This window comes from Mobula birostris, chromosome 2, assembly GCF_030028105.1.
Source record: "Mobula birostris isolate sMobBir1 chromosome 2, sMobBir1.hap1, whole genome shotgun sequence".
Taxonomy (NCBI): Eukaryota; Metazoa; Chordata; class Chondrichthyes; order Myliobatiformes; family Myliobatidae; genus Mobula; species Mobula birostris.
Genome location: NC_092371.1, coordinates 68,435,415 through 68,458,895, shown reverse-complemented (window position 1 = coordinate 68,458,895; position 23,481 = coordinate 68,435,415). Strand labels below are relative to the sequence as shown.

General features: G+C 43.2%; 1 protein-coding gene across 3 annotated transcripts in view; it reads right to left on the bottom strand.

Moving 5' to 3' along the window:
* lama5 (laminin, alpha 5) overlaps positions 1–23,481 on the bottom strand; it is a 374,262-nt gene that overhangs the window by 192,048 nt on the left and 158,733 nt on the right. For all 3 annotated transcript variants that reach the window (XM_072242339.1, XM_072242347.1, XM_072242358.1), the window contains 4 exons: positions 11,865–11,980; positions 3,709–3,827; positions 566–656; positions 333–467 (listed from right to left, as the gene is read on the bottom strand). In XM_072242339.1, the coding sequence (XP_072098440.1) occupies positions 333–467; positions 566–656; positions 3,709–3,827; positions 11,865–11,980 (461 nt within the window). The remainder of the gene's footprint in view (positions 1–332; positions 468–565; positions 657–3,708; positions 3,828–11,864; positions 11,981–23,481) is intronic.

Below are 23,481 nucleotides of genomic sequence, written 5' to 3'. Positions count from 1 at the left end.
GCAGAGGACACCAGGCAATGTAAAGGGAATAGGGAGAGAACAGCAGACGCCATTTAAGGTCAAGGGAACCACTCCTTGGAAATAAAGCCCAAGCTGCAATGAAACCTTTACAACCACAGTACAGGAGATTGAAGTTTCTTTGTAGATCTCCAGACTAATCAGATGTCTTGCTGTTTGGTCTGAATTCCAAAAACTATTATCGTCAATCTTCCGAAGACCTCAACCCATTCGCTTATTCTCACCTTAAAGCTTTTCTTTTCTAATACTTTTCTTCACTTCTGCCAATCACAGTAATTCATTTGTAAGACCCAGCTCTGTTTCTGCGTACTTACGGTAACAATTGGGGAAGTCATAATATCCCAGGGCACACTGGTCACAATTCTCACCGGCGTAGTTGTACTTGCAGTAACAGCGGCCTGTGTTGTCCTCACAGCTGCCTTCTGTGAACTCGGAATTGCAATTACAAGCTGAAACAACACAGTGCACATCAGTTCAAGTGCTGCTTTTCCTCTTCCCGCACTCAAAGAAAATATTGTAAATAAATAACAGATTGAGTAAAACCTACGAATACAGGCATCCACCGAGTCAGCTGGAACTTCAGGTGCCCGATAATATCCATCCACACAACGCTCACAGTTTACGCCGGCAGTGTTGTGCTGCAAGGTATCAGAGGAAGTTTGTTTTAAATGCTAATGTTGCATTTAACTCCAAATACAATGCAGCAGAAAAAGTCAAAAAGATTTCTCTTTTAATAAAATTAGAAAGAGAGTGGAGAAGGAGAGAGAGATGGTGGGGAGGGAGAGCGAGAGGGTGGTGAGGGTGGAGAGAGATGGCGGGGAGGGGGGGGAGAGATGGCAGGGAGGGGGGAGAGAGATGGCGGCGAGGGGCAGTGTTGTGGGGGAGGGGAAAGAGTTGTGCGGGGGAAGGGAAAGGGAAAGGGTTGCGGGGAGGGGAAAGAGTTGCGGGGGGGAAAAGAAAGTGTTGTGGGGGAGAAGAAGGGGTCTTCTCCAATTGTTTCACCATATTAGTAACACGCAAATTCAGGTTGATCTTAACTTCTTTTTCCCTTGGGCCTGATCCTGTCCAAAAGGGAGCATGGAGACTGAAGGAGGTAGACCAACATACTAAGGAATTGTAGAGTCATAAAGTCTTGTAGCACAGAAAAACGGCTTTGGGCCCAGCATACCTCTGCTGTCCTTCGTCTCACTTCCCTGAAAATTGTGCTACCCATAGAGTCTTACAACATTGAAATAGGCCATTTAGACCCAGCTTAATCTATATCATTATTAAACACCCACGTGTACAAATTCTACATTAATCCACGTTATATTATAACCATACAACCATATAACAATCACAGCACGGAAACAGGCCAACTCGGCCCTTCTAGTCCATGCCGAACTCTTACTCTTACGTAGTCCCACCGACCTGCACTCAGCCCATAACCCTCCATTCCTTTCCTGTCCATATATCTATCCAATTTAACTTTAAATGACAACATTGAACCTGCCTCAACCACTTCTGCTGGAAGCTTGTTCCACACAGCTACCATTCTCCTTATTTCCCAAACTAGATCTCACATTTTTTTTTACCACAGTTAACCCACTGAGTTTATGTCAGCTCTGAAAAGCCGTTGCAAGACACTTCATTAGGACTGCAAAGGCAGGGGAAGAAGCCAGAACAAGAAGGCGAGGGGTGAGGATGGAGTACAGGCTAACAGGATGATAGGTGAAGCCAGATGAGGAGGTAGGTCGGTGGGTGCGGGTGGGGTGGGGGGATGAAGTGAGAAGCTGGTAGAGGGAAAGGTAAAGAGCTGAAGGAAGAATCTGATAGGACAGGAGAGTGGATCGTGGGAGAAGGAGGAGGAGGAGGAGAGGCATTTGGGAAGGTGGTGAGCAGGTGAGAAGGAGGGAGGAGGTACAACAGGAGACAGAGTGCAGAATAGGAGACGGAAAGGGGAGAGGAAAAAATTACTGCAAGTTAGAGAAATCAATAGTCAGGCCATCAGGTTGGAGGCTATCCAGACGGAATACAAGGTATGGCTCCAACCTGAGAGTGGCCTCACTGTGGCAGAAGAGGCCATGGCCTGGCGAGCCAGGATGGGAATGGAGATTGGAATTAAAATGGTTGGTCACCAGGTAATCCTGCTTGTTGCGGACAGAGCGAAGGTGCTTGACAAAGCGACCCTCCCCCCAACTCCAGCATTTTGTATGTGTTAGCCTGACCTGCTAACTTTCCAGCATCTGTATAATCTCTTGTGTTTACCATCAACTCCCCCGCTTTGTCCGCCACTCACATTAATCAACAGCAGCCAATTAACCCATCAGCATGTCTTTGGGACACTGGAGACGGGAGAAAAGGTCCCGATAGAATGTGCTAACTGCACCAGGTCAGGTTTGGCCCTGTACAGAGCATCACATAAAATTGTGAAAGAGACAGATGAGACAGAGGCAGGAAAGTTGCCTCCACGGGTAAGTGAGACTAGAACTAAAGGATATAGGAACAAGATTCAGGGTGGATAGATTTAGGATTGCAGGTGTGGAGAAGCTGTTTTTCCCCAAAGAGTGGTGAATCTGAGGAATTCTCTGTCAGAGAAGCAGTACAGGCTACCTCATTAAATATATTTAAGAGGTTTTTGCATAGCAGGGCAATTAAGGTTTATGGTTGGGGTTCCCGACCTGGGGTCCACAGTTCCCTCAGTTAATGGTAAGGCTCCATGGGATAGAAAAGGTTGGGAACCCCCGGTTTATGGGGAGAAGGCAGGTAGACAGAGCTGAGTCCACAGCCTGACCAGCCATGACTTTATTGAGTCCACTCTGCCATTCCATCATGGCTGATCGGGATCCCATTCAACCCCATACACCTACCCTCTCACAATGTCCCTTGATGCCCCGACCAATCAGGGATCTATCAACTTCTGTTTTGAATATACCCACGGACTTGGCCTTCACTGCAGTCTGTGGCAGAGCATTCCACAGGTTCTCCACTCTTTGACTAAAAGAAAAACTCCTCCTTACTTCTGCTCTAAAAGGTCGCCCCTCAATTTTGAGGCTGTGCCCTCTTGTTCTAGATACCTCCACCAGAGGAAACATCATCCCCATCTTCACCTTATCTAGTCTTTTCAACATTCGGTAGGTAACATTAGGATCTTATCTGTTGCACCAGTCAGTCCCATTCTACAGAGTGGAACAGCAATTGTTTCATGCATAAAAAGCCCTGACAAGACTTGATCTACCTCAGGTGAGATCTAAGCAGCCATACTATGGAGGCAGAATGGTAGCATAGCGGTTTATGTAACACTTCTACAGCGCCAGCGGCCTGGGTTCAATTACCCCTGTCTGTAAGGAGCTTGCATGGTCTCCCGATGACCATGAGAGTTTCCTCTGGGTACTCTGGTTTCCTCCCATAATCATAAGACATATGGCGTTAGTAGGTTACAAGCATAAGAGATTTTGCAGATGCTGGAAATCCAGAGCAACACACACATAATGCTGGAGGAGCTCAGCAGGTCAGGAGACAAATAAGAGCCAATGTTTTGGGCAAGTCCCTTTTTCAGGACTGTAAGCAGGTTAATTGATCACGGTTCTAAATGGGCAGCAAGGACTCACAGGAAGGGTCTGTAACTGTGCTGCAGTTCTAAACAAACGAATAAATAAAACCTTGAGAGAAGAAATAAGAGGAATAGTTTCTACAGAGTGAAGTGCTTACTTGGCAATCAATGCAGACGCCCCCTCCTTCATATTGACCATGGCGATTTAAGCTCCCTTGACGCCGGTCCACTGCAGGGTCATACACACATTCAAATGCATGAGCATTACAATTGCAGGCTGCAGGATGGAAATTAGAGGGGAAAAAAATCATTGAGACCACATCCACAATACGTGCAATATCCGTGAACTTTGATAAGGTGTGTCACAAAGCTCTGAATCCCAGTCCAGAAAGGTCCTCATTCATTCCACATGAAAGCAACCCTATTCTGGTCTCTTAGATTATTGTTGAACACAACAAAACCATTCACTGTGTCTGAAGTCATATCCTCCTGGACTGTTTAGAAAACAGCATGTAGGAGATTTGAGTATTATTCGCAGTGACAGTAACATGACACAGCTGTTAGCCTTTTATAAAAACCAGCCAGAGTTTCACTCCTTTGAAAGCACTGAATCACATTCCTTATGAAAGACAAGAGATTCATTCTGTCAACATACCAGACAGACAATGAAGTCAGAAATCTGCCCCAGTTACGAGTGCATTCACTTATTATAGTCGCCGGGTTGGTACGAGCAAGACTCAAACATATAGTAAGTGGTGCCATGGTAGTGTAGTGGTCAGCATGACACTATTACAGCTCAGAGTGCTCCAGAGTTCAGAGTTCAATTCTGGCGCCATTCTGCAAGGAGTTTGTATGTTCTCCCCATGGAACGTGTGTGGGTTTTCCCTGGGTGCTCCAGTTACCTCCTACAGTCCAAAGACATGGCGGTTAGTAGGTTAATTAATTGGCCATTGTTAATTGTCCCGTGATTAGGTTAGGGCTAACCGGATTTGTCGGTGCTTGCTGGGTCAACATGGCTCAAAGGGCCTGAAGGGCCTACTCCACGCTGTACCTCTAAATAAACAGATAAGTAAATAAATAAATAAACAAAGTCCTCTTTTTAAATTAAACAACTTGCCATACAACTCATCTAGCCCCTCCTGGAAAAAGCCAAACATTCTACTTACTGAATACGAACTTACACAATTATTGTTCATTATTAATCCAGTCCAAGGTGACAGGTTGAGGAATGAGGAACTTAACTTGATAAATGGATTATAGATCCTTCCTTGTAGCAAGTTATAAACACAAGTCATTCTGCAGATTCTCAAATAGCAGGGGTAGGTAATCAGGGCTGACAAGCGAAGTTAAAGACAAGGGCATAAAAGGTACCAAAAGTGAGTGGGACACTATACGATTTGGAAGCTGTTAGAATCCAACAAAATGCAACTAAGAAGGGAAAAGATGAAATATGAGGGCAAACTAACCAATAATATAAAGCAAGATACTAAAAGTTTTTTCAGTTACATAAAGAGTAACAGGGAGGTTAAAGTTGATACTGGACCACTGGTGAGGTAGTGATGGAGGACAAAGATTAGATTAGATTCAATTTTATTGTCATTGTGCCGAGTACAGTTACAAAGCCAATGAAATACAGTTAGTATCTGACCAAAAATGTAAAGAATAGTGTTATTTACAATATAACTGTGAATAAAAAGTAAGTGCTACAGCACACAAATATAAAAGTACTGAGACAGTACAGTATGGGTGCAATACTGCTTAGCGCTGTGATGTGAGGTTCAGCAGGGTCACAGCCTCAGGGAAGAAGCTCTTCCTGTGCCTGCTGGTACAGGAGCGGAGGCTCCTGTAGCGTCTATCGGATGGGAGGAAAGTAATAAGTCCATGGTTAGGGTGAGATGCATCCTTGATAATTCTTTTCGCCCTGCCCAGGTAGATGTTCTCAATGGGTGTCAATAATCCACTGGGCAGTTTTCACCACATGCTGAAGTGCTTTGCAGTCCGATACAGGACAATTGCCATACCACACTGAGATGCAGTTGGTGAGTATGCTCTCAATGGTACAGCGGTAAAAGTTCGTCAGTATCCTGGGATAGAGGTGAGCTTTCTTGATGCTCCGCAGGAAATACAGGTGCTGTTGCGCCTTTTTGACCAGGATGGAGGAGTTCAGGGACCAGGTGAGATCCTCGGAAATGTGGACACCAAGGAAGTTGAAGCTTGATACACGCTCCACTATAGCTCTGTTGATGTAGATGGGGACGCGAGTGTGGCTCCTAACATGCCTGAGGTCCACAATGATCTCCTTCGTCTTCTGGGTGTTAAGGGCCAGGTTGTTGTCGGCACACCACGTGGCTAGGTGCTGGACCTCGTCCCTGTAGGCTGTCTCATCATCCCCTCTGATCAGACCAACCACCGTGGTGTCATCTGCAAACTTGTTTATGGAGTTAGAACCATATGCCAAAGAAATGGCAGGTGAACTTAATAGGCACTTTGCATCGGTCTTCACTGTGGAAGACACTAGCAGTGTGCCAGAGGTTTATGAGTGTGAAGGAGCAGGAGAGAGTGCCATTGCAATTAAAAAGGGAAAAGTACTCAGCAAATTCAAAGGTCTTAAGGTGGATAAGTCATCTGGACCAGATGGACTACATCCCAGAGTCCTGAGAGAGGTTGCTGAGGAGATAATGGATGCATTGGTCATGATCTTTCAAGAATCACTTGATTCTGGCATGGTCCCAGAGGACTGGAAAATTGCAAATGTCACTCCACTCTTTAAGAAAGGAGGAAGGTAAGAGAAAAGAAATTATAGGCGAGTTAGCCTCACCTCAGTGGTTGGGAAAGTGCTGGAGTCTATTATTAAGGATGAGGTTTTGGGGTACTTGGAGACTAATAATAAAATAAGTCAAAGTCAGCATGCTTTCTGTAAAGGGAAATCTTGCCTGACAAATCTGTTTGAGTTCTTTGAGGAAGTAACAAGCAGGGTGGACAAAGGAGAGGTAGTGGATGCCATTTATTTGGATTTTCAGAAGGCATTTGATAAGGTGCCTCACATGAGGCTGCTTAACAAGATAAAATCCTATAGTGTTACAGAAAAGATACTGGCATGGATAGAGGAATGGCTGACAGGCAGGAGGCACTGAATGGCAATAAAAGGGGACTTTTCTGGTTGGCTGCCAGTGACTAGCAGTGTTCCTCAGGAGTCAGTATTGGGATGTCTACTTTTCGCATTGTTTGTCACTGATTTAGATAATAGAATTCATAGTTTTGTGGCAAAGTTTGCAGATGATACGAAGATATGTGAAGGGGTAGGTAGTGCTGAGAAAGCAATGCGTTTGCAGCAGGGATCCAGTGTTGGAAAATGTATGTCAATGTATCTTGGTAAAAGGAACAATAATGCAGACTGTTATCTAAATGGGGAGAAAATTCAAACATCAGAGGTGCAGAGTGACTTAGGAGTCCTTGTGCAAGACTCCCAGAAGATTAATTTACAGGTTGAGTCTGTGGTAAAGAAAGCAAATGTAAGGAAGGTAGTTATTTCAAGGAGAACAGAATATAAAAGCAAGGAGGTAATGCTGAAGCTTTATAAGACACTAGTCAGGCCACACTTAGAATATTGTCAGCAGTTTTGGGCACCATATCTTCGAAAGGATGTGTTGTTATTGTTGAGAGTCCAGAGGAGGTTCACAAGGATGATTCCTGGAATGAAGGGGTTAACATACGAGGAGTGTTTGGCAGCTTTGGGCCTGTACTCACTGGAATTTAGAAATATGTGAGGGGACCTCACTGAAACCTAGCGAATGTTGAAAGGACTAGATCTTGGATCAGCCATCAGGGGATGGTGGAGCAGCCTCAATTTGCTGAATGGCCTAATTCTACTCCTATGTCTTATGCTGGAAAACCAGAGTAACACACAATATCATGGAGGAACTTAGCAGGTCAGGCAGCATTTATGGAGAGGAAGAAACCTTTTTGGGCCAAGACCCTACATTACAAGTGGAATGGAAAGGGAAAGAAGCCAAAATCAAAACAGATGTAAAGGATGATGGATTCTTAATCTGCATCATTCAGAAAGAATAATGTAGATAGCTTGTGCTTGTTTGAAGACTTGTACTTTGTTGAGTAAAACCTTAACATTCATAAGAGCAGGTAGCTCAGTTAGTAGATTGTGACCTGTGTTTACAGTACTTGCTCCATTACCAGTTACAAAATGAAGGTATGGAGGAGGAACAGTACAAACTTAATCTTAATCAGAATGATTCAAGCATGAGCCAATTGGAAAAGTTATAAAATACATGCATTCAGAGTTCATTCATTGCCTTCACGTGCTCGAGGACATTCCTATATACCAGAAGCATGAAGTCTATCAAGTGGTTCAATTTAATATTACGGAATGCATGCAGTACACAACCTGAAATTCTGATTCTTCACAGCCATCCACAAAACAGACCTCTAAGTTAGCATCTATCATCAAAGACCCATTTGCACTCATCTCATTTTATTCTCACTACATTCCCCCCTAGGTTCTGCCGCTCAGCTACACACCAGGGACAATTTACAGTGGCTAAATAACCTACCAACCTGCCTATCTTTTGGATGCGAGAGGAAATCAGAGCACCGAGAGGAAGCACACGCGGCCACTGCGAGAAAGTCTAAACTCCACGCAGACTGCAGCAGAGGATCAGGGCTAAACCTGGGCCATTCGAACTGGGAGATCTCCTTGTCAAGACTAATTTAGTCTGGAGATTTCTGCGTGACACACTTATCAAGGGTTACACTAGGTGTTGAGGGAAAAGAGGGCATTTGAGTAGAACTTGGACCTTAAAGATACCAACACTATCAATGGGACAACAACAGTCATATGGACAAGCACATATTGTTTTCTTAAATAACTTGATTATTATTTTATAAAGGAGTTTGTACCAGGGTACACTACTGTTTCAGCCTCATTGAGTTGTCCAGCACTGTGACTTTCATTGATTGAGATAAAATATCAATCATACTATACCTGTCTCCATTATAAAGCAGGACATTTTAATACAAGGCAAAGCATCAGAGATTTAAAACAATCACACTCGGTATGAGACAATAATTGACACCGATGTAAACAAGTCCCAGGGTCACAGGACAGCCCAAAGGCAAATCAATACATTGAATTTTGAAGTTTGGTTTCTGTGAAGAGTGCAACATTGTTAAAACTTTCCCCATTCACTGAACTAATAATGATGTATTGGTAATGAATCTGCATAATAAACAAGTAACTAAATAACTATAACTAGTTATAGTTTATCATAACTACAAATAGCTATTCACTAAAAAGTGTCTTGCTTTGTAAATTAATCCCCACACGAATTAATGACTGTTACCAATGCTAGTAAATTAAATAATCTCATGTAGTTGACAATTAAAACTCAGGAACAAATAACCATAGCATTTTCTCACTGCAGTGATTTGTACCAAATGCAAGCATCAATAGCAGAATTTTTATCAGTCAGAATAGGGGTGCAAGATTAATACTTGCAACTGAAAGTGATCACAGCTCAAAGTTCTGAACCAGAATTGAACTCATGATCAGCAGTTCAACAGGGCTTGAAGATGGTTTGTGGTGTTGGTTAAGATAAGAAAAGGGAAAAAGTCACAAACAATTCTGAAAGCAAGTGATCGTATGATGACAATGGGGTGTGGAAAACCAATTGCAAATGGAAGAAAGCATTACAATGAAACCAAAACAAAGCCAGTGGAGGGGATGTAAATTTATAAGTGGGCTAGTGATAAGCTAATGTTAAATTAATAACAAACAACAGGAATTCTGCAGATGCTGGAAATTCAAGCAACACACATCAAAGTTGCTGGTGAACGCAGCAGGCCAGGCAGCATCTGTAGGAAGAGGTGCAGTCGACGTTTCAGGCCAAGACCCTTCGTCAGGACTAACTGAAGGAAGAGTGAGTAAGGGATTTGAAAGTTGGAGGGGGAGGGGGAGATCCAAAATGATAGGAGAAGACAGGAGGGGGCGGGATAGAGCCAAGAGCTGGACAGGTGATAGGCAAAAGGGGATACGAGAGGATCATGGGACTAGAGGTCCGGGAAGAAAGACAAGGGGGGGGGGGGACCCAGAGGATGGGCAAGAGGTATATTCAGAGGGACAGAGGGAGAAAAAGGAGAGTGAGAGAAAGAATGTGTGCATAAAAATAAGTAACAGATGGGGTACCAGGGGGAGGTGGGGCCTTAGCAGAAGTTAGAGAAGTCGATGTTCATGCCATCAGGTTGGAGGCTACCCAGACGGAATATAAGGTGTTGTTCCTCCAACCTGAGTGTGGCTTCATCTTTACAGTAGAGGAGGCCGTGGATAGACATATCAGAATGGGAATGGGATGTGGAATTAAAATGTGTGGCCACTGTAATTCTCCGTAACTTCCGCCACCTCCAACGGGATCCCACCACTAAGCACATCTTTCCCTCCCCCCGTCTCTCTGCATTCCGCAGGGATCGCTCCCTACGCAACTCCCTTGTCCATTCGTCCCCCCCATCCCTCCCCACTGATCTCCCTCCTGGCACTTATCCGTGTAAGCGGAACAAGTGCTACACATGCCCTTACACTTCCTCCCTTACCACCATTCAGGGCCCCAAACAGTCCTTCCAGGTGAGGCAACATTTCACCTGTGAGTCGACTGGGGTGATATACTGCGTCCAGTGCTCCCGATGTGGCCTTTTATATATTGGCAAGACCCGACGCAGACTGGGAGACCGCTTTGCTGAACATCTACGCTCTGTCCGCCAGAGAAAGCAAGATCTCCCAGTGGCCGCATATTTTAATTCCACATCCCATTCCCATTCTGACATGTCTATCCACGGCCTCCTCTACTGTAAAGATGAAGCCACACTCAGGTTGGAGGAACAACACCTTATATTCCGTCTGGGTAGCCTCCAACCTGATGGCATGAACATCGACTTCTGTTACTTATTTTTATGCACACATTCTTTCTCTCACTCTCCTTTTTCTCCCTCTGTCCCTCTGAATATACCTCTTGCCCATCCTCTGGGTCTCCCCCCCTTGTCTTTCTTCCCGGACCTCCTGTCCCATGATCCTCTCGTATCCCCTTTTGCCTATCACCTGTCCAGCTCTTGCCTCTATCCCTCCCCCTCCTGTCTTCTCCTATCATTTTGGATCTCCCCCTCCCCCTCCAAATTTCAAATCCCTTACTCACTCTTCCTTCAGTTAGTTCTGACGAAGGGTCTCGGCCTGAAACGTCGACTGCACCTCTTCCTACAGATGCTGCCTGGCCTGCTGCGTTCACCAGCAACTTTGATGTGTGTTGCTTAAATTAATAACTGTCTCTGAAGTGTCTATTCGGAACTGGGATGGTAAATGTTATCACACAGATAACCAATTGCCTCTCTCTTTCATGGAATGATGCCAAACTTTAAACTTAATCAACTTTATTCACCATTTACAGACTATGCAATATAGCTAGGGTGCCTAAACCCTTCGCACAGTACTGTATTTGTCAACGTGGAGTGAGTTTGTACATCTGATGGAAGCAAAGGATACTGAGAATGGGGAGGGTGGAGTGCAGCAGGAGGGGTATGGAACAGGTGGCAGAAAAGGAGTGCCAGGGGTGGGGGCGGGGTGTAGTGTGGGTGCAGACACACTCAGCCCTGAGACACCAGGCAAGGCCATTTGATTCCAGACAACTAAGTTATTGATCATTACAGAATGTCTCGCTGGCGCTTCCTGTTCTTTCCCTTTTCCCTTCCCATGATTCCCCTCTCCCCGTCCCCTCAGTCCACAATAGAGACCCAGAAAAGAATCAGTTTTATCATCACTCGCATCTGTCATGAAATCAGTATTTTTTTTGGCAGCAGTACAGTGCAATACTTAAAATTACTAGAGTACTGTGCAAAAGTCTTAGGCACCCCAGCTAAATATCTGTACTGTCCATTTTGTACACTGATTAGCCATTTGCTCTGTGTGTTGGCCAGGGCACAACACGCAACAAAAACAACATTCAACAATTACAAGGAATAAAGAATGATATAAAAATAAAGTTAGATGTCAAAGTACAGATACGGAATAAAATGTGCATAAACACATAAATACCAGCATGTATTTACAATGTAACCAGCATTATAAAAGTGGTTCAAAATGTTCATTGCGGTGACAGAAGGGGTTGGGGGAGCGGCAAATTAAAATGGTTGAACACATTCGCTGCCTGGGGAAAGAAATTTTTAGATGGCCTGAGGTTTTTGTTTCTATTCTGGGATGCAATATTCAACATTATAAATATAATTTCTTAGGATGCCAAAGTTTCATGAAAATACATACGTTCACATTCATTTGCACTGTCTGTTGTAGCAGGTTTCCAAGGCAGCTGATTGTATCCAGGGCAACACTGATCACATGACACTCCACAAGTGTTGTGTTGACAATCACACTGCAGCCTTTGAACAAAACAGAAATGACTAGGAGTTAATTGCACGCTAAATTTCTATATTTTTAACTATTATGAGTGCAGTGCACCAACAGCACAAAACCAAAGGTTAGAACTAAAGAAACTAAATTAAGATAACATTTTATTGCATACTTGGAAATAACCCAAAGTACTTTGCAATGGATGAATGTTGTGATCATGATTAAACCGCCCACTCTTCGCTAAGGCATTGCTATCACACAAAAGACAGACACATCACAGTTCAATAGCTAAACGAAAGTAGGTAGCACAGTCTGAAAGATTTAGAAAGTCTGGCATGGTGATTATGTGAACTTGGACAGAAGCCTACAACATGATCCAACTATAGCAATGCAGGAAATTAAATAAACACGAGAGATTCTGCAGATGCTGAAAATCCAGAGCGGTACACATTACACGCTGGAGGGACTCAGCCGGTCAGGCAGCATCTATGGAGGGGAATAAGCAGTCAACGTTTTGGGCCGATGCCCTTCATCAGTCCTGACGAACGGTTTTGGCCCAAAACGTTGTCTGTTTATTCCTGGTACCTGACCTGCTGAATTCCTCCAGGGAATTATATTCTTTGTGTTACTTAAACAAAATCTGGTGACAAGAGAATGGTACCGTGGCATGAAACTGCTGGAGTATCATTAATATGCAATTCCTGGCCCAATATGGCTGACTTTTCACAGTTCTCTAAATTGGTCTAGCTGGCTGGTGGCATAGTGGCATCAGCGCCGGACTTCAGAGCGAAGGCTCCCGAGTTCAAATCCAGCCAGCTCCCTAGGCATGCTTTCGATCCGTGCTGGGTTGAGCGTCGAGCTAGCAACTCGACCTCGTAAAAAAGAAATTGTCTGCTACAGAAACATCAACAGCAAAAAGTTGATGGCCTGTGCTCTCTCATGAGTTTAAAGGCAATTTCTCTTTCTCTCTAAATTGGTCTAGCAGCTCAAGGGGATTTAGGGATGGTCGATAAATGCTGGCCTTGTCAGGGCCTCTCCATCACATTACAGAATGATCTGTCTTCAAAAAGAGTCATTCGGAACAGGTGAAATGTAATCCACACAACCCTCTTTAGTAACATTCAAATTCAACAGTTGCGACAACATCAATGAAAAATGGTCAGTGAACTGTGGGATCTGGAGCCAGCTGAAGATATGTCTGCAAACTAACGGTTTAATTGATAGGATGGTCATTTGTGGCTAAGTTCAAAGTTCAAAGTAAAATTATTATCAAAGTACATATACCACATACAACCCTGAGATTCGATTTCTTGCGGGCATGCTCAGTAAATCCAAGAACCTTAATAGAATCAATGAAAGATTGGACCCAACTGAGTGGACAGACAAATGATACCGCAGCATGAAAGCCAGGACCAACAGGCTTCAGGACAGCTTCTTCCACCAGGCCATCAGACCGATTAATTCATACTGATACAATTGTATTTCTATGCTATATTGACTGTCCTGTTGTACATACTATTACAAATTACCATAAATTGCACATTTAGACAGAGATGTAATGTAAAGATTTTTACTCCTCATGTATGTGAAGGATGTAAGAAATTCAGTCAATTCAATTCAATGTGTAAAATACAACAAAACGGAAATTAAAAAAAGAGAAAACAATAATAAATAAGTGATTAATATTGAGAACATGAGATGAAGAGTCCTTGAAAATGAGCCCATAGACTGTGGGAATAGTTCAGTGCTGGGGCAAGTGAAGCTAGCCCCACTGGCTGAGGGGTAACAATCACTCCTGAACCTGGTATGAGTCGTGATGCTCCTGTACCTTCTGCCTGATGGGAGCAGCAAGAAGATAGCATGACCTAGGTGGTGAGGATACTGACGACGGATGCTGCTTTCTTGCGAGAGCACTCTGCGTAGTTGTGCTCAATGGTGGCGGGGGCTTTACCTGTGATGGACTGAACTGTAGCCACCATTCTCTGTAGGATTTTCCGTTCGAAGGCATTGGCGTTTCCAGACCAGGCTGTGATGCAACCAGTCAATATACTCTGCACCACATATCTATAGAGGTTTGTCAAAGTAACAGTTGCATGCCAAAGTAATGGATGTCATAGAGGCACTGCTGGGCTTCTTTCATAATTGTACTTACACTTATAAGGAGGTTAACCTATGAGGAAAGGTTGAGTTGCCTGGGACTAAATACTGGAATTCAGAAGAATAAGAGGGAATCTTAAAAAAGCATTTAAAATTATGAAAGGGATAGTTAAGATAGAGGCAGGAAAGTTGCTTACATTGGTAAGTGATGCTAGAACTAAGGGCCATAGCCTCAATATTCAGGAAACAGATCTAGGTTGCAGATGAGGAGAAACTGCTTTAATCTGTGGAATTCTCTGCCCAGGGAAGCAGTAGAGACTACCTCATTAAATACACTTAAAACACAGACATATTTTGCACAGCAGTAGAATTAAGGATAATGGGAAAAAGGCAGGCGGGGAGCAGCTAAGTCCACGGACAGATCAGCCATGATTTTGTTGAATGGCTTTGCAGGCTCAACAGGCCTGATGGCCTACCCCGGTCTATTTCTCATGGAATCAGTTACCTAAGTATAAAAGCATCATTTAGCTCAGTTTGATCCGGTATTTTCCAAAGTGCTTAACCTTTCAATATTTCTACGAGGAATTCAAATCCCAGCAGAAAGTACATACTGAATTTAACAGAGACTCCAATCATAAGTTTCAAAACTCCTGGTTTGAGAACTATTAAGAGAATTGGTATTTTTATACAAATCCAAAAGACGTTACAACTTCATCCTGTGTTTTCATGCAGTCAGAATTCAGAAATCCATCCATTTGGAAATAATAGGTCCTACAAAACAACAATTGTCTGAAAGTCACTGTTGAGTTATTGATGATTTGACAGGCCTACAGACTTTGACAGACTCAGTCTGTTGCAAACTGCCATCATTGGTCCATGGAAATCATGTGACCTGCTCTCACTTGTGCCATCATTACTACAGCATCTCTCATCTATATTCCTCAGTGCCAAACATCCTGGGGTTTTTTTCCTTATGGCAATGTTTAAACAAACATTTGCCATATGAATCAAGAGGAGAATTTATTTTAAGTGGTTTTGGCAGGGAAATTGTACACCTTGACATCATAAAAAAGACAAAACAGTTTGCAAGTACAAACAGGATCATAGAAAGGAAGCTTATTCAGTTAATAGCTTTGAATACACGAGGTTTAGCCCGTATTTAACTGTTCCTTTTTAAACCCTTAAATCCTTCAGATGTAGCTAATTATTGTACAATGCCCTAACACATTTTCGTGGATTTTGGCAGGACCTCCTCTGTGGGAGAATCTAAAACTATGTATTACAGTCATAAAGTGAGAGCTGAGGTTTTTCCCCCCTTAGAGGGAAAGAAATACTCAGAACCCTCTGAGCAGCTGTGCAGACAAGTTAAAAAAATTCTTAAAAGCAGAGATAGATTGATATTTGGTAAAGGAGTATAACATTACCTTGGGCAGCTGGAATGCAGAATAACACATACAAAATGCAAGCAGAGCTCAAGAGATCAAGCAGCATCTACGGACAGAAATTTAATTCTAATCCCCATTCCAACATATCGGTCCATGGCCTCTACTACTGCCACAAGGCCATTCTCAGGTTTAAAGGGCAACACCTCATATTCCCCAATCTGGCTCCCCTTTTACCTCTTCTCTTCATCTGCCTATCACCCCTTCTTCCCTTTCTCCCATGGTCTACTCTCTCCAATCTGATTCCTACTTCGTTGGCCCTTTACTTTTCGCACCTATCACCTCCCAGCTTCTCATTTCATTCCCCCTCCCCTACCCAACTTGCTCCTCCCCTGACTTCACCTTACACCTTTAACTTGTACTCTTCCCTCCAGCCTCCCAACCCCACTTCCTTATTCTGGCTTCTTCCCCCTTCCTTTCCACTCCAGATGAAGGGTCTCGGCCCAAACATTGGCTGTTTATCCCTCTCTATTGATGCTGTTCTTCCAATATTTTGTACCTATTATGGATTCCCAGCATCTGCAGAACCTCTTGTGATAAGATGGAATGCAGAGTTAAGATTAGAACTATTCTACCATGATCTCATTAGACAGAAGACTTGAGGGTCTGAGGGACCTACTCTTATTCTAATTTATATGTTTGGATGACAAGGAACTACAGTGGAATTAATGCCATTTTCGGAAGTTATTCGCTGGCATCAGTTCTTTAAAACTAACCAGGCAGTGTGCTAAATTGGGATGAAACTAAACAGATCAAATGACAGCTCTGCTGCTTTTCAATGTGAACGCATAGATACTTTGCCCACATTTAAAGCTTAAAGATAAAGATTAAAATTAGCTTTTTTGTCATATGTGCATTGAAACATTGGTTCCCAAAGGTTGTTGCAGCCAGGGGGAGTAAAGGGGACAAGCTCCCACTACCTATTGAATGCTCCCAATGGCGCGTGCCTCAGATCGCCTCTGACAACCAAGTTCAGTTCCCGGCCTTCATGTGTGGCTTAGCTACTAAGCTCGGTGGAACTGTTTCTACTGACAGGAAGAGGGGCAGAGATTCGTTACCGGTGCCGTAAAACCAGTCACTTTGGGCAGATGGGGCTCATCAGCCATGGTTGGCAGCTCAACTAGAAGGAAAACTGACCTCAAACCTCCGCTGCTTTGCAGCTATGCCTACTCATGGGGAAGGCTTTGGGAGTAAACCCCGAGGGAAAAATCCGGAGCTGGAGTCCCTAAGGCAGTCCTGTGTTGAGTTCAACGCAGACTGGCAACTACTGCCATGCCGCTGGTGCCAAACCGTATCGGTCTCTGCCATTTCGTTGGGTTCATCAGATGCGTGGAGAGGGGGAGCTTGCTACACGGGCAATAGCTCACTCTCCATATTGTACTGCCCGGGCTTGCGTATCAGGCAGCTACGATGCAATGCTGACCGACAGAGACCCTCACCTCACATTGAAAAATCAAAACATACATCCTGACTGTGTTGGCTGTTGAGCATGTATTATTGACGGCCGCCCACATGTTTCTGGCACCAACAAAGCATGCCCATAGCTTACTGCCAGTACACCTTTTGGAATGGATGTGTGGAGAAAACCAGAGCACCTGGAGGAAACGCACGCAGTCAGAGAGCGAATGGACAAACTCCTTACAGACAGTGGTGGGTATTGAACTCCAATTGCTGGTGCTGTAAAGCATTATGCCAACCACTACACTACTGCATCAACCATCATTATACCCATTAGTCCCAAAAACTAAACTCCCCTGGTTCATGGTAGGGATGGAGTTTGCAGTGGTAAGAAACTCCACAGCACCGAGAAGTAGAGAGCAAATGGGCATATCCCCTTGAACAAAGTAGAGAGTGAGGAAGCAGAAGTTTTAATTTAGCTATTCATTTAGGTTAGGTCCCTGGCCCCTTGCATCTGAGTTTGCACGTACGTACAATTTTGCTAAGTTGCTTCATCACCCATTGGATATGATAACACATTACCATGCTGGGTAAGTTTCGTGAAGGACACACAGTATAAGGCATGCCAAAGCACGAACAAAGATTGTGTTGAAATAATTTATAATAGCATGAAGGTAATTGAAAGCCTCAGAACGCGGTCTCCTTTCCTCCACTCTTACATTCTCTTACATCTCCTCCATTCACAAACATCCATGCTCACCCCACATTCCCATCGCCTTAACATGGATAGAGTTCCTCTTGGCCTTACCTACCACCCCAGGAGCCTCCATATCCTTCCAAGCAAATTGATAAGATTATAACTAATGAAAAATAGATATCTCAGCTCATCTATGCTGTTCCTCAAGGGAGCTAATGGTGTCCTAGCTTGAATACTGTATACATGTCAAGTAACATTCGCCACCCACTACATTTCTTTATTGATGAACAGGTGGAAATCTAACAAGAGAGGTTCTAGGTGAAAATTTACTGTTCAAAGAATCAAATGCCCAATTTAACCAATTTCCCCCGGGATCAATAAAGCATGACTATGACAATGACTATCATATAGACAGAATGCTTTCATAGTGCATTTCCACTATTTAGTTTATGTGTCAAAGGTTACAGGGAGAAGGCAGGAGAATGGAGTTACGAGGGAACATTTTTTAATGGCCCTGATTCTGCTCCTATGTCTGATGGTCTTATGTTATTATTAAATACAAAGTAATGCAGTTTGAAATGGTTGAACTTATTTCATACCATTTAGATAACTTAGTATATAGAAAAGCTTTTAAATCTTGAAAAGTAACTATAAATGAAATACTTAACCACAGAATTTCAGAAGGTATATTGTATACATTTCTCTGACATTAAGTGCACCTATTGAAACCCATTGAGAATAAACCAATATAGTATTATTAATCACATTATGTAATTAAACAAGAGATGGGGTGGTTTGTGATATCTCACACCTTGATTTCTCTAAATATCACCCAGGCTTTCCTCACCTCCCTCAAACACAACCACAATCCCCACTTCAAACACAAACCACACTTACCCTCCCCTATCCCCAAATTTGTCTGGTTTTGATCAAGTTGGGGGAGGTGCTTTCAGAATCAGGTTTAATATCACCGGCACATGTTGTAAAATTTGTTGACATGCAGTGGCAGTACAATGCAATACATAATAATAAAGACTATAAGTTACAAAAACTATATATAAAAATGAAAATTAAATTAAAGAAGTAGTGCAAAAAGAGAAGACGAAATATACTGGGGTGGTGTTCATGGGCCCACTGTCCATTCAGAAATCTGGTGGAGGAGGCGAAGTAGCTGTTCCTGAAACGTTAAGTGTGTGTCTTCAAGCCTCCTGCACCTCCTCTTTGATGGTAGTAATGAGAAGAGGTGGCATGGTAGCGTAGCAGTCAGTGCAATGCCATTCTGGTGTTCAATTGAGGTACCATTCTGTAAGGAGTCTCTGTACGTCCTCCCCACGGAATGTGTGGGTTTCCACGTACCAGGTAGGCTAATTGCTCATTGCAAACTGTCCCATGATTAGGTTAGGTTTAATCGGCTTCGTTGGGGGTTGCCGTGCTGGCGTGGTTCGAAGAGCTATTTCGCACAGTATCGCTAAATAAATAAATAGATAGATAGATAACTAAGTAAATAAGAGATAAAGAGAGAGACAGAAATAGAGGTAAATAGATCGATTGTGGCTTGGGTGATGGGGCTACTTAATGATGGACGCCTCCTTTCGAGGCATAGGAATTTGATAATGAATTTGTTCGGCAATATTTGTTGTTACAGCTTTAAGGGCCAAGAAGAAATCTCACTCAATTAGCCAAAGTTTGCTTTCATTTATCATTGCACTATGAGAACAAGCAAGGAATGTTGGAAATATTCAACGGGTCAGGCAGCACTGGTGCAGGGAGAATGTTTCAGGTCGACCTTTTACCAGAACACAGATTCCTGAGGGAGATGAAACTCACTTTGCCAGGTAATACCCATTCATCTAATGAAAGGTGACCAGCTCAAACTTGAACTCAGCTACTGTCGGAGCTGAGGATTTTCAGCACTTTCCATTTTTGTTCAGACTTCCAGCATCTATTGGACCTTACTTTTGGAATTTGAGCTGTGGTTACTTCAGTTGTTACAACAATTTTCACTCAAATCATGTTCACTTAGGCTTTTAATCTACAGTTCAAAGTAAATTTATTATCAAAGAACGTATATGTCACCATATACTGTCCTGATTTCACCTCCTTGTGGGCTTTCACAAGAATAGAATCCATGAAACACTATACACAAAGACTGACAAACAAGAGACTGAATAAGAAACAAAATAATTCAGCGGATTTCAGTTAATTGGGACACATTGCAACTAGGAATGTCCAATTAAGCAACTGCCCCAATTAGCTGAAGTTTCATAGAAATAGTTTAAAAGATATAAAGGGACAAATTACTGCTTAACTGAGAAACAAATTATGTAATTAATTGAAATACAGAACAATTTAGACCACTACCAAAACTATGGCAGTGCTATAAAACTGTGTTATTATAGTGTCAAATCTTTTTGTGGCATCTTGGCAAGGATGTGAACATTTTTGAAGTCCAAAAAAGGATCAAAAAACACTGCTTCTTAAATCAGCGTCTATCGGTCCAAATGGATAACATAACACAAGCACACACAACTGACCCTATTTGAAAACTGCTCCCTCTAAGCACAGTGTAGTGTTTAACAGCCACACAAGTGTACGTGACTGACGCTGGTCAGAAAATGTTTAGCAACAGTCCCCTATCCCAATTAAGTGGCACAGTGCCCCAAGTAAACAAAGGGAATCTCGGCCATTTTCTCGATTAGTTTCTGTGCTTCGAGAGTTGTATCAGATAAGCGTCTCTCCTGGTTAGCCCAATTAACTGGAATCCACTGAGCCTGTAAACAATTATCAACAGTTTAGCATCGTCTGTGGTGAATGTGTAGATTGAAGATCTGAAGAAAAATGTTATGAAGCAAGTTTCCAGACAGGGAACCCACGAGAGAATCTGCTGATCCGGAGGTGGGCCAGCCCGACTTGTGCTGTTCCTAATTTTCCATTGATTAATTTCCGCCAACCTTCACTCATCTCTTTTATCTGCACACCTGTTAAACAAATGGCTCTGCTGCAACTGAGTCATTTTATTCCTCAGATCAGTCAGTAATAAGCAGCACTGCCAGGATGAGTCAGCATCCGAGTGAACACACAGCTGGTCTCCTAGCTTTGTACAGTTAAGGCAGGGCAAAGACGGACTACAGTCACAGAGATGGCAATGTGTGAAAACAGTGTTTGGGTGGTAAGTGAGCTCCACTTTACGTTTTCATTTGCAACGCAATAGGAAGCCTCATGGGCTGTAAGTTTATACTTAAAACATCTGCTCATAATCAAAAGCGTTCTGTTTAGGATTAGTTCTCCTCCAGACCAGCTGAACGGTTAGCCTTTCATCAAAGTTGCTGGTGAACGCAGCAGGCCAGGCAGCATCTGTAGGAAGAGGTGCAGTCGACGTTTCAGGCCGAGACCCTTCGTCAGGACGAAGGGTCTCGGCCTGAAAAATCGACTGCACCTCTTCCTACAGATGCTGCCTGGCCTGCTGCGTTCACCAGCAACTTTGATGTGTGTTGCTTGAATTTCCAGCATCTGCAGAATTCCTGTTGGTTAGCCTTTCATGTTTGATTTAGTCACAAATAAAGGTGCTAATCGATAGTATTTGAAAGAGATGCAAACTCTGCACTTAAAGGTTTCATTCTGGGAGGGAGGTGAAAGATTAGAAAGACCAGCAGCTGTTCTTCTGGGCTCGCTAGGGTCACACCTACCTCTGAGAGGCGCACACTATGATTAAATAATCTTATACATGCTCACAGGGTGGCGGGGTGGAGATACAGTACGTCTCTACCAAAGGAAGAGTAAGGCGTTCCTTCACTCCACTAGTCGGCAGATCATCCTTGGAAAAGGTGTAGCACTTGCTTAGCCTCCTCGCTCCGCTGAACAGGCTCATGTGAAGCCACGGGAGCAGGTGGTGGATGGTCGTATGAGCAGCTGATGCAGATCACAAGTCCTGGGTATGCGACCGCTGATGCCAGGCAGACAATCTCTGAAGAAATTTGCTAATGGCTGGGGTAACCCATCTTATAAAGGCACTGCCCAGAAGAAGGCAATGGCAAACAATTTCTGTGGAAAATTTGCCAAGAACAATCATGGTCATGGAAAGACGATGAGCGCCTACGTCAAATGACACAGCACGTAACAGATTGAATACACACTTACTGAAGTACAGGGACTAAAGTAATGTCCTAAACCAGGAGAAACCCATGTGATTCCATATTGTCCCAGACTTGTCCATCTCCCTGTAACTGACACTCTGTATTGAAAGAAACTAAAAGACTTTTATAGAAGGCCAAATGCTGTTAGTGCTGTCCATGCCAGGCACTTTAGAATGTCAGTGAAAGAACTAAACTAAAGCCAATTTTACAGAATTACTATCCAACAAATCTAAATATCATTCTGAGCAATTATCTGACTAACCTCCAGTCAAATCAACATTTTGATAGAGAATCTGGAGCACTGACAGCATGAAATTGATCAGACAGCTGCTCACAGCAAATATCGGTGCTAATCAATTGTCAATGCCACAGTCGTCAATCATAAAGGCCATAAGTTATTCATTATACTATTCTTCTTGGGTTCCTTAAGGTTGTTATAGCCAGTGTTGGTAACGGGGACAAGCTCCACTACCTAGTAAATGCTCCCAATGGTGTGCTTCAAATAGCCTCTGACAACCAAGTCCAACTTCCGGCCTTCACGTGATGTTTACCTACAAAGCCTGGCAGAACAATTTCTACAGACAAGAGAAGGGGGTGAAGGGGATTACTGGCTCTTTAAAACCAGACACTTCGGACAGACGAGGCTTATCAGCCTTGGTTGGCAGCTCATCTAGGAGAAGGAAAAGTCTGATCTCAAACCTCTGCTGTCTTGTGGCTGTACCCATTCATGGGCAAGGCTTTGGGAGTAAACCCCGAGGGAAGAATCTGGAGCTGGAGACCCTAACTAAGGCAGTCCTACAATGAGTTCAATGCTGACTGGCGTCTCCTACAACGCTGCTGGTGCCAAACTGTATTGGTCTTTGCTGTTTCTTTGGATGCATGGAGAGGGGGAGCTTGCTATATGAGCAACAGCTTGCTCTCCATATTGTACTGCCCAGGCTTGCATATTTAAACAGCTAAGACACAATATCCATGGTCAACCATGACCAACAAAGGCCTCATTCACTCAATCTTCATGAGTAATTATTTTAAGGTGAATAGACTCAGACATTCAGGATACATCAATCAAATGTTTACATTCATCGGACATGTGACAACACTTGTGAGCTGCCCCCAGCATTGTACTGGTTATTAATCAATAACCAGTCCTGATCAATACATCGTATTGATCACAAACATAAAATACAAAACATATCAATACATCACATTAGATATTAACTCAAACAATGTATTTTACTGCATGAGATAAATAAATAAATCTGATCTGTTCTGATTTTACCATACACTAAGTAGATCAGGCTAACCATATTGCATCAAACTTGCCACAATGCAGTGAGAATAGAATTAAAATCAAATTTATCATCACTGACGTAAATGGTGTGAAATCTGTTGTTTTGTGGCAGAAGCACAGTACCACAAAATTGGTTTGAATTTCAAAAATAAATGAACACTGCAGCAAGGAATAATGAGATAGTGTCACAGGTTCATAAACTATTCAGCAATCTGATGGCAGAGGGAAAGAAACTGTTTCTGAATCGTCAAGTGTAGGTCACCAATTTCTGTACCTCCTCACTGTTCACAGAAACAAAAGTAGGTACTGTTGCAGTAAGACTGATGGCCCTCAGATTATAGCACATTTGGTGTAGAATCTGGAGCATTCCCCCCACACCACCCAGGACATGCTCTCTTCTCACTGTTACCATCAAAAAGAAGTTACAGGAGCCTCAGGACTCACACCACAAGGCTCAGGAACAGTTATTATC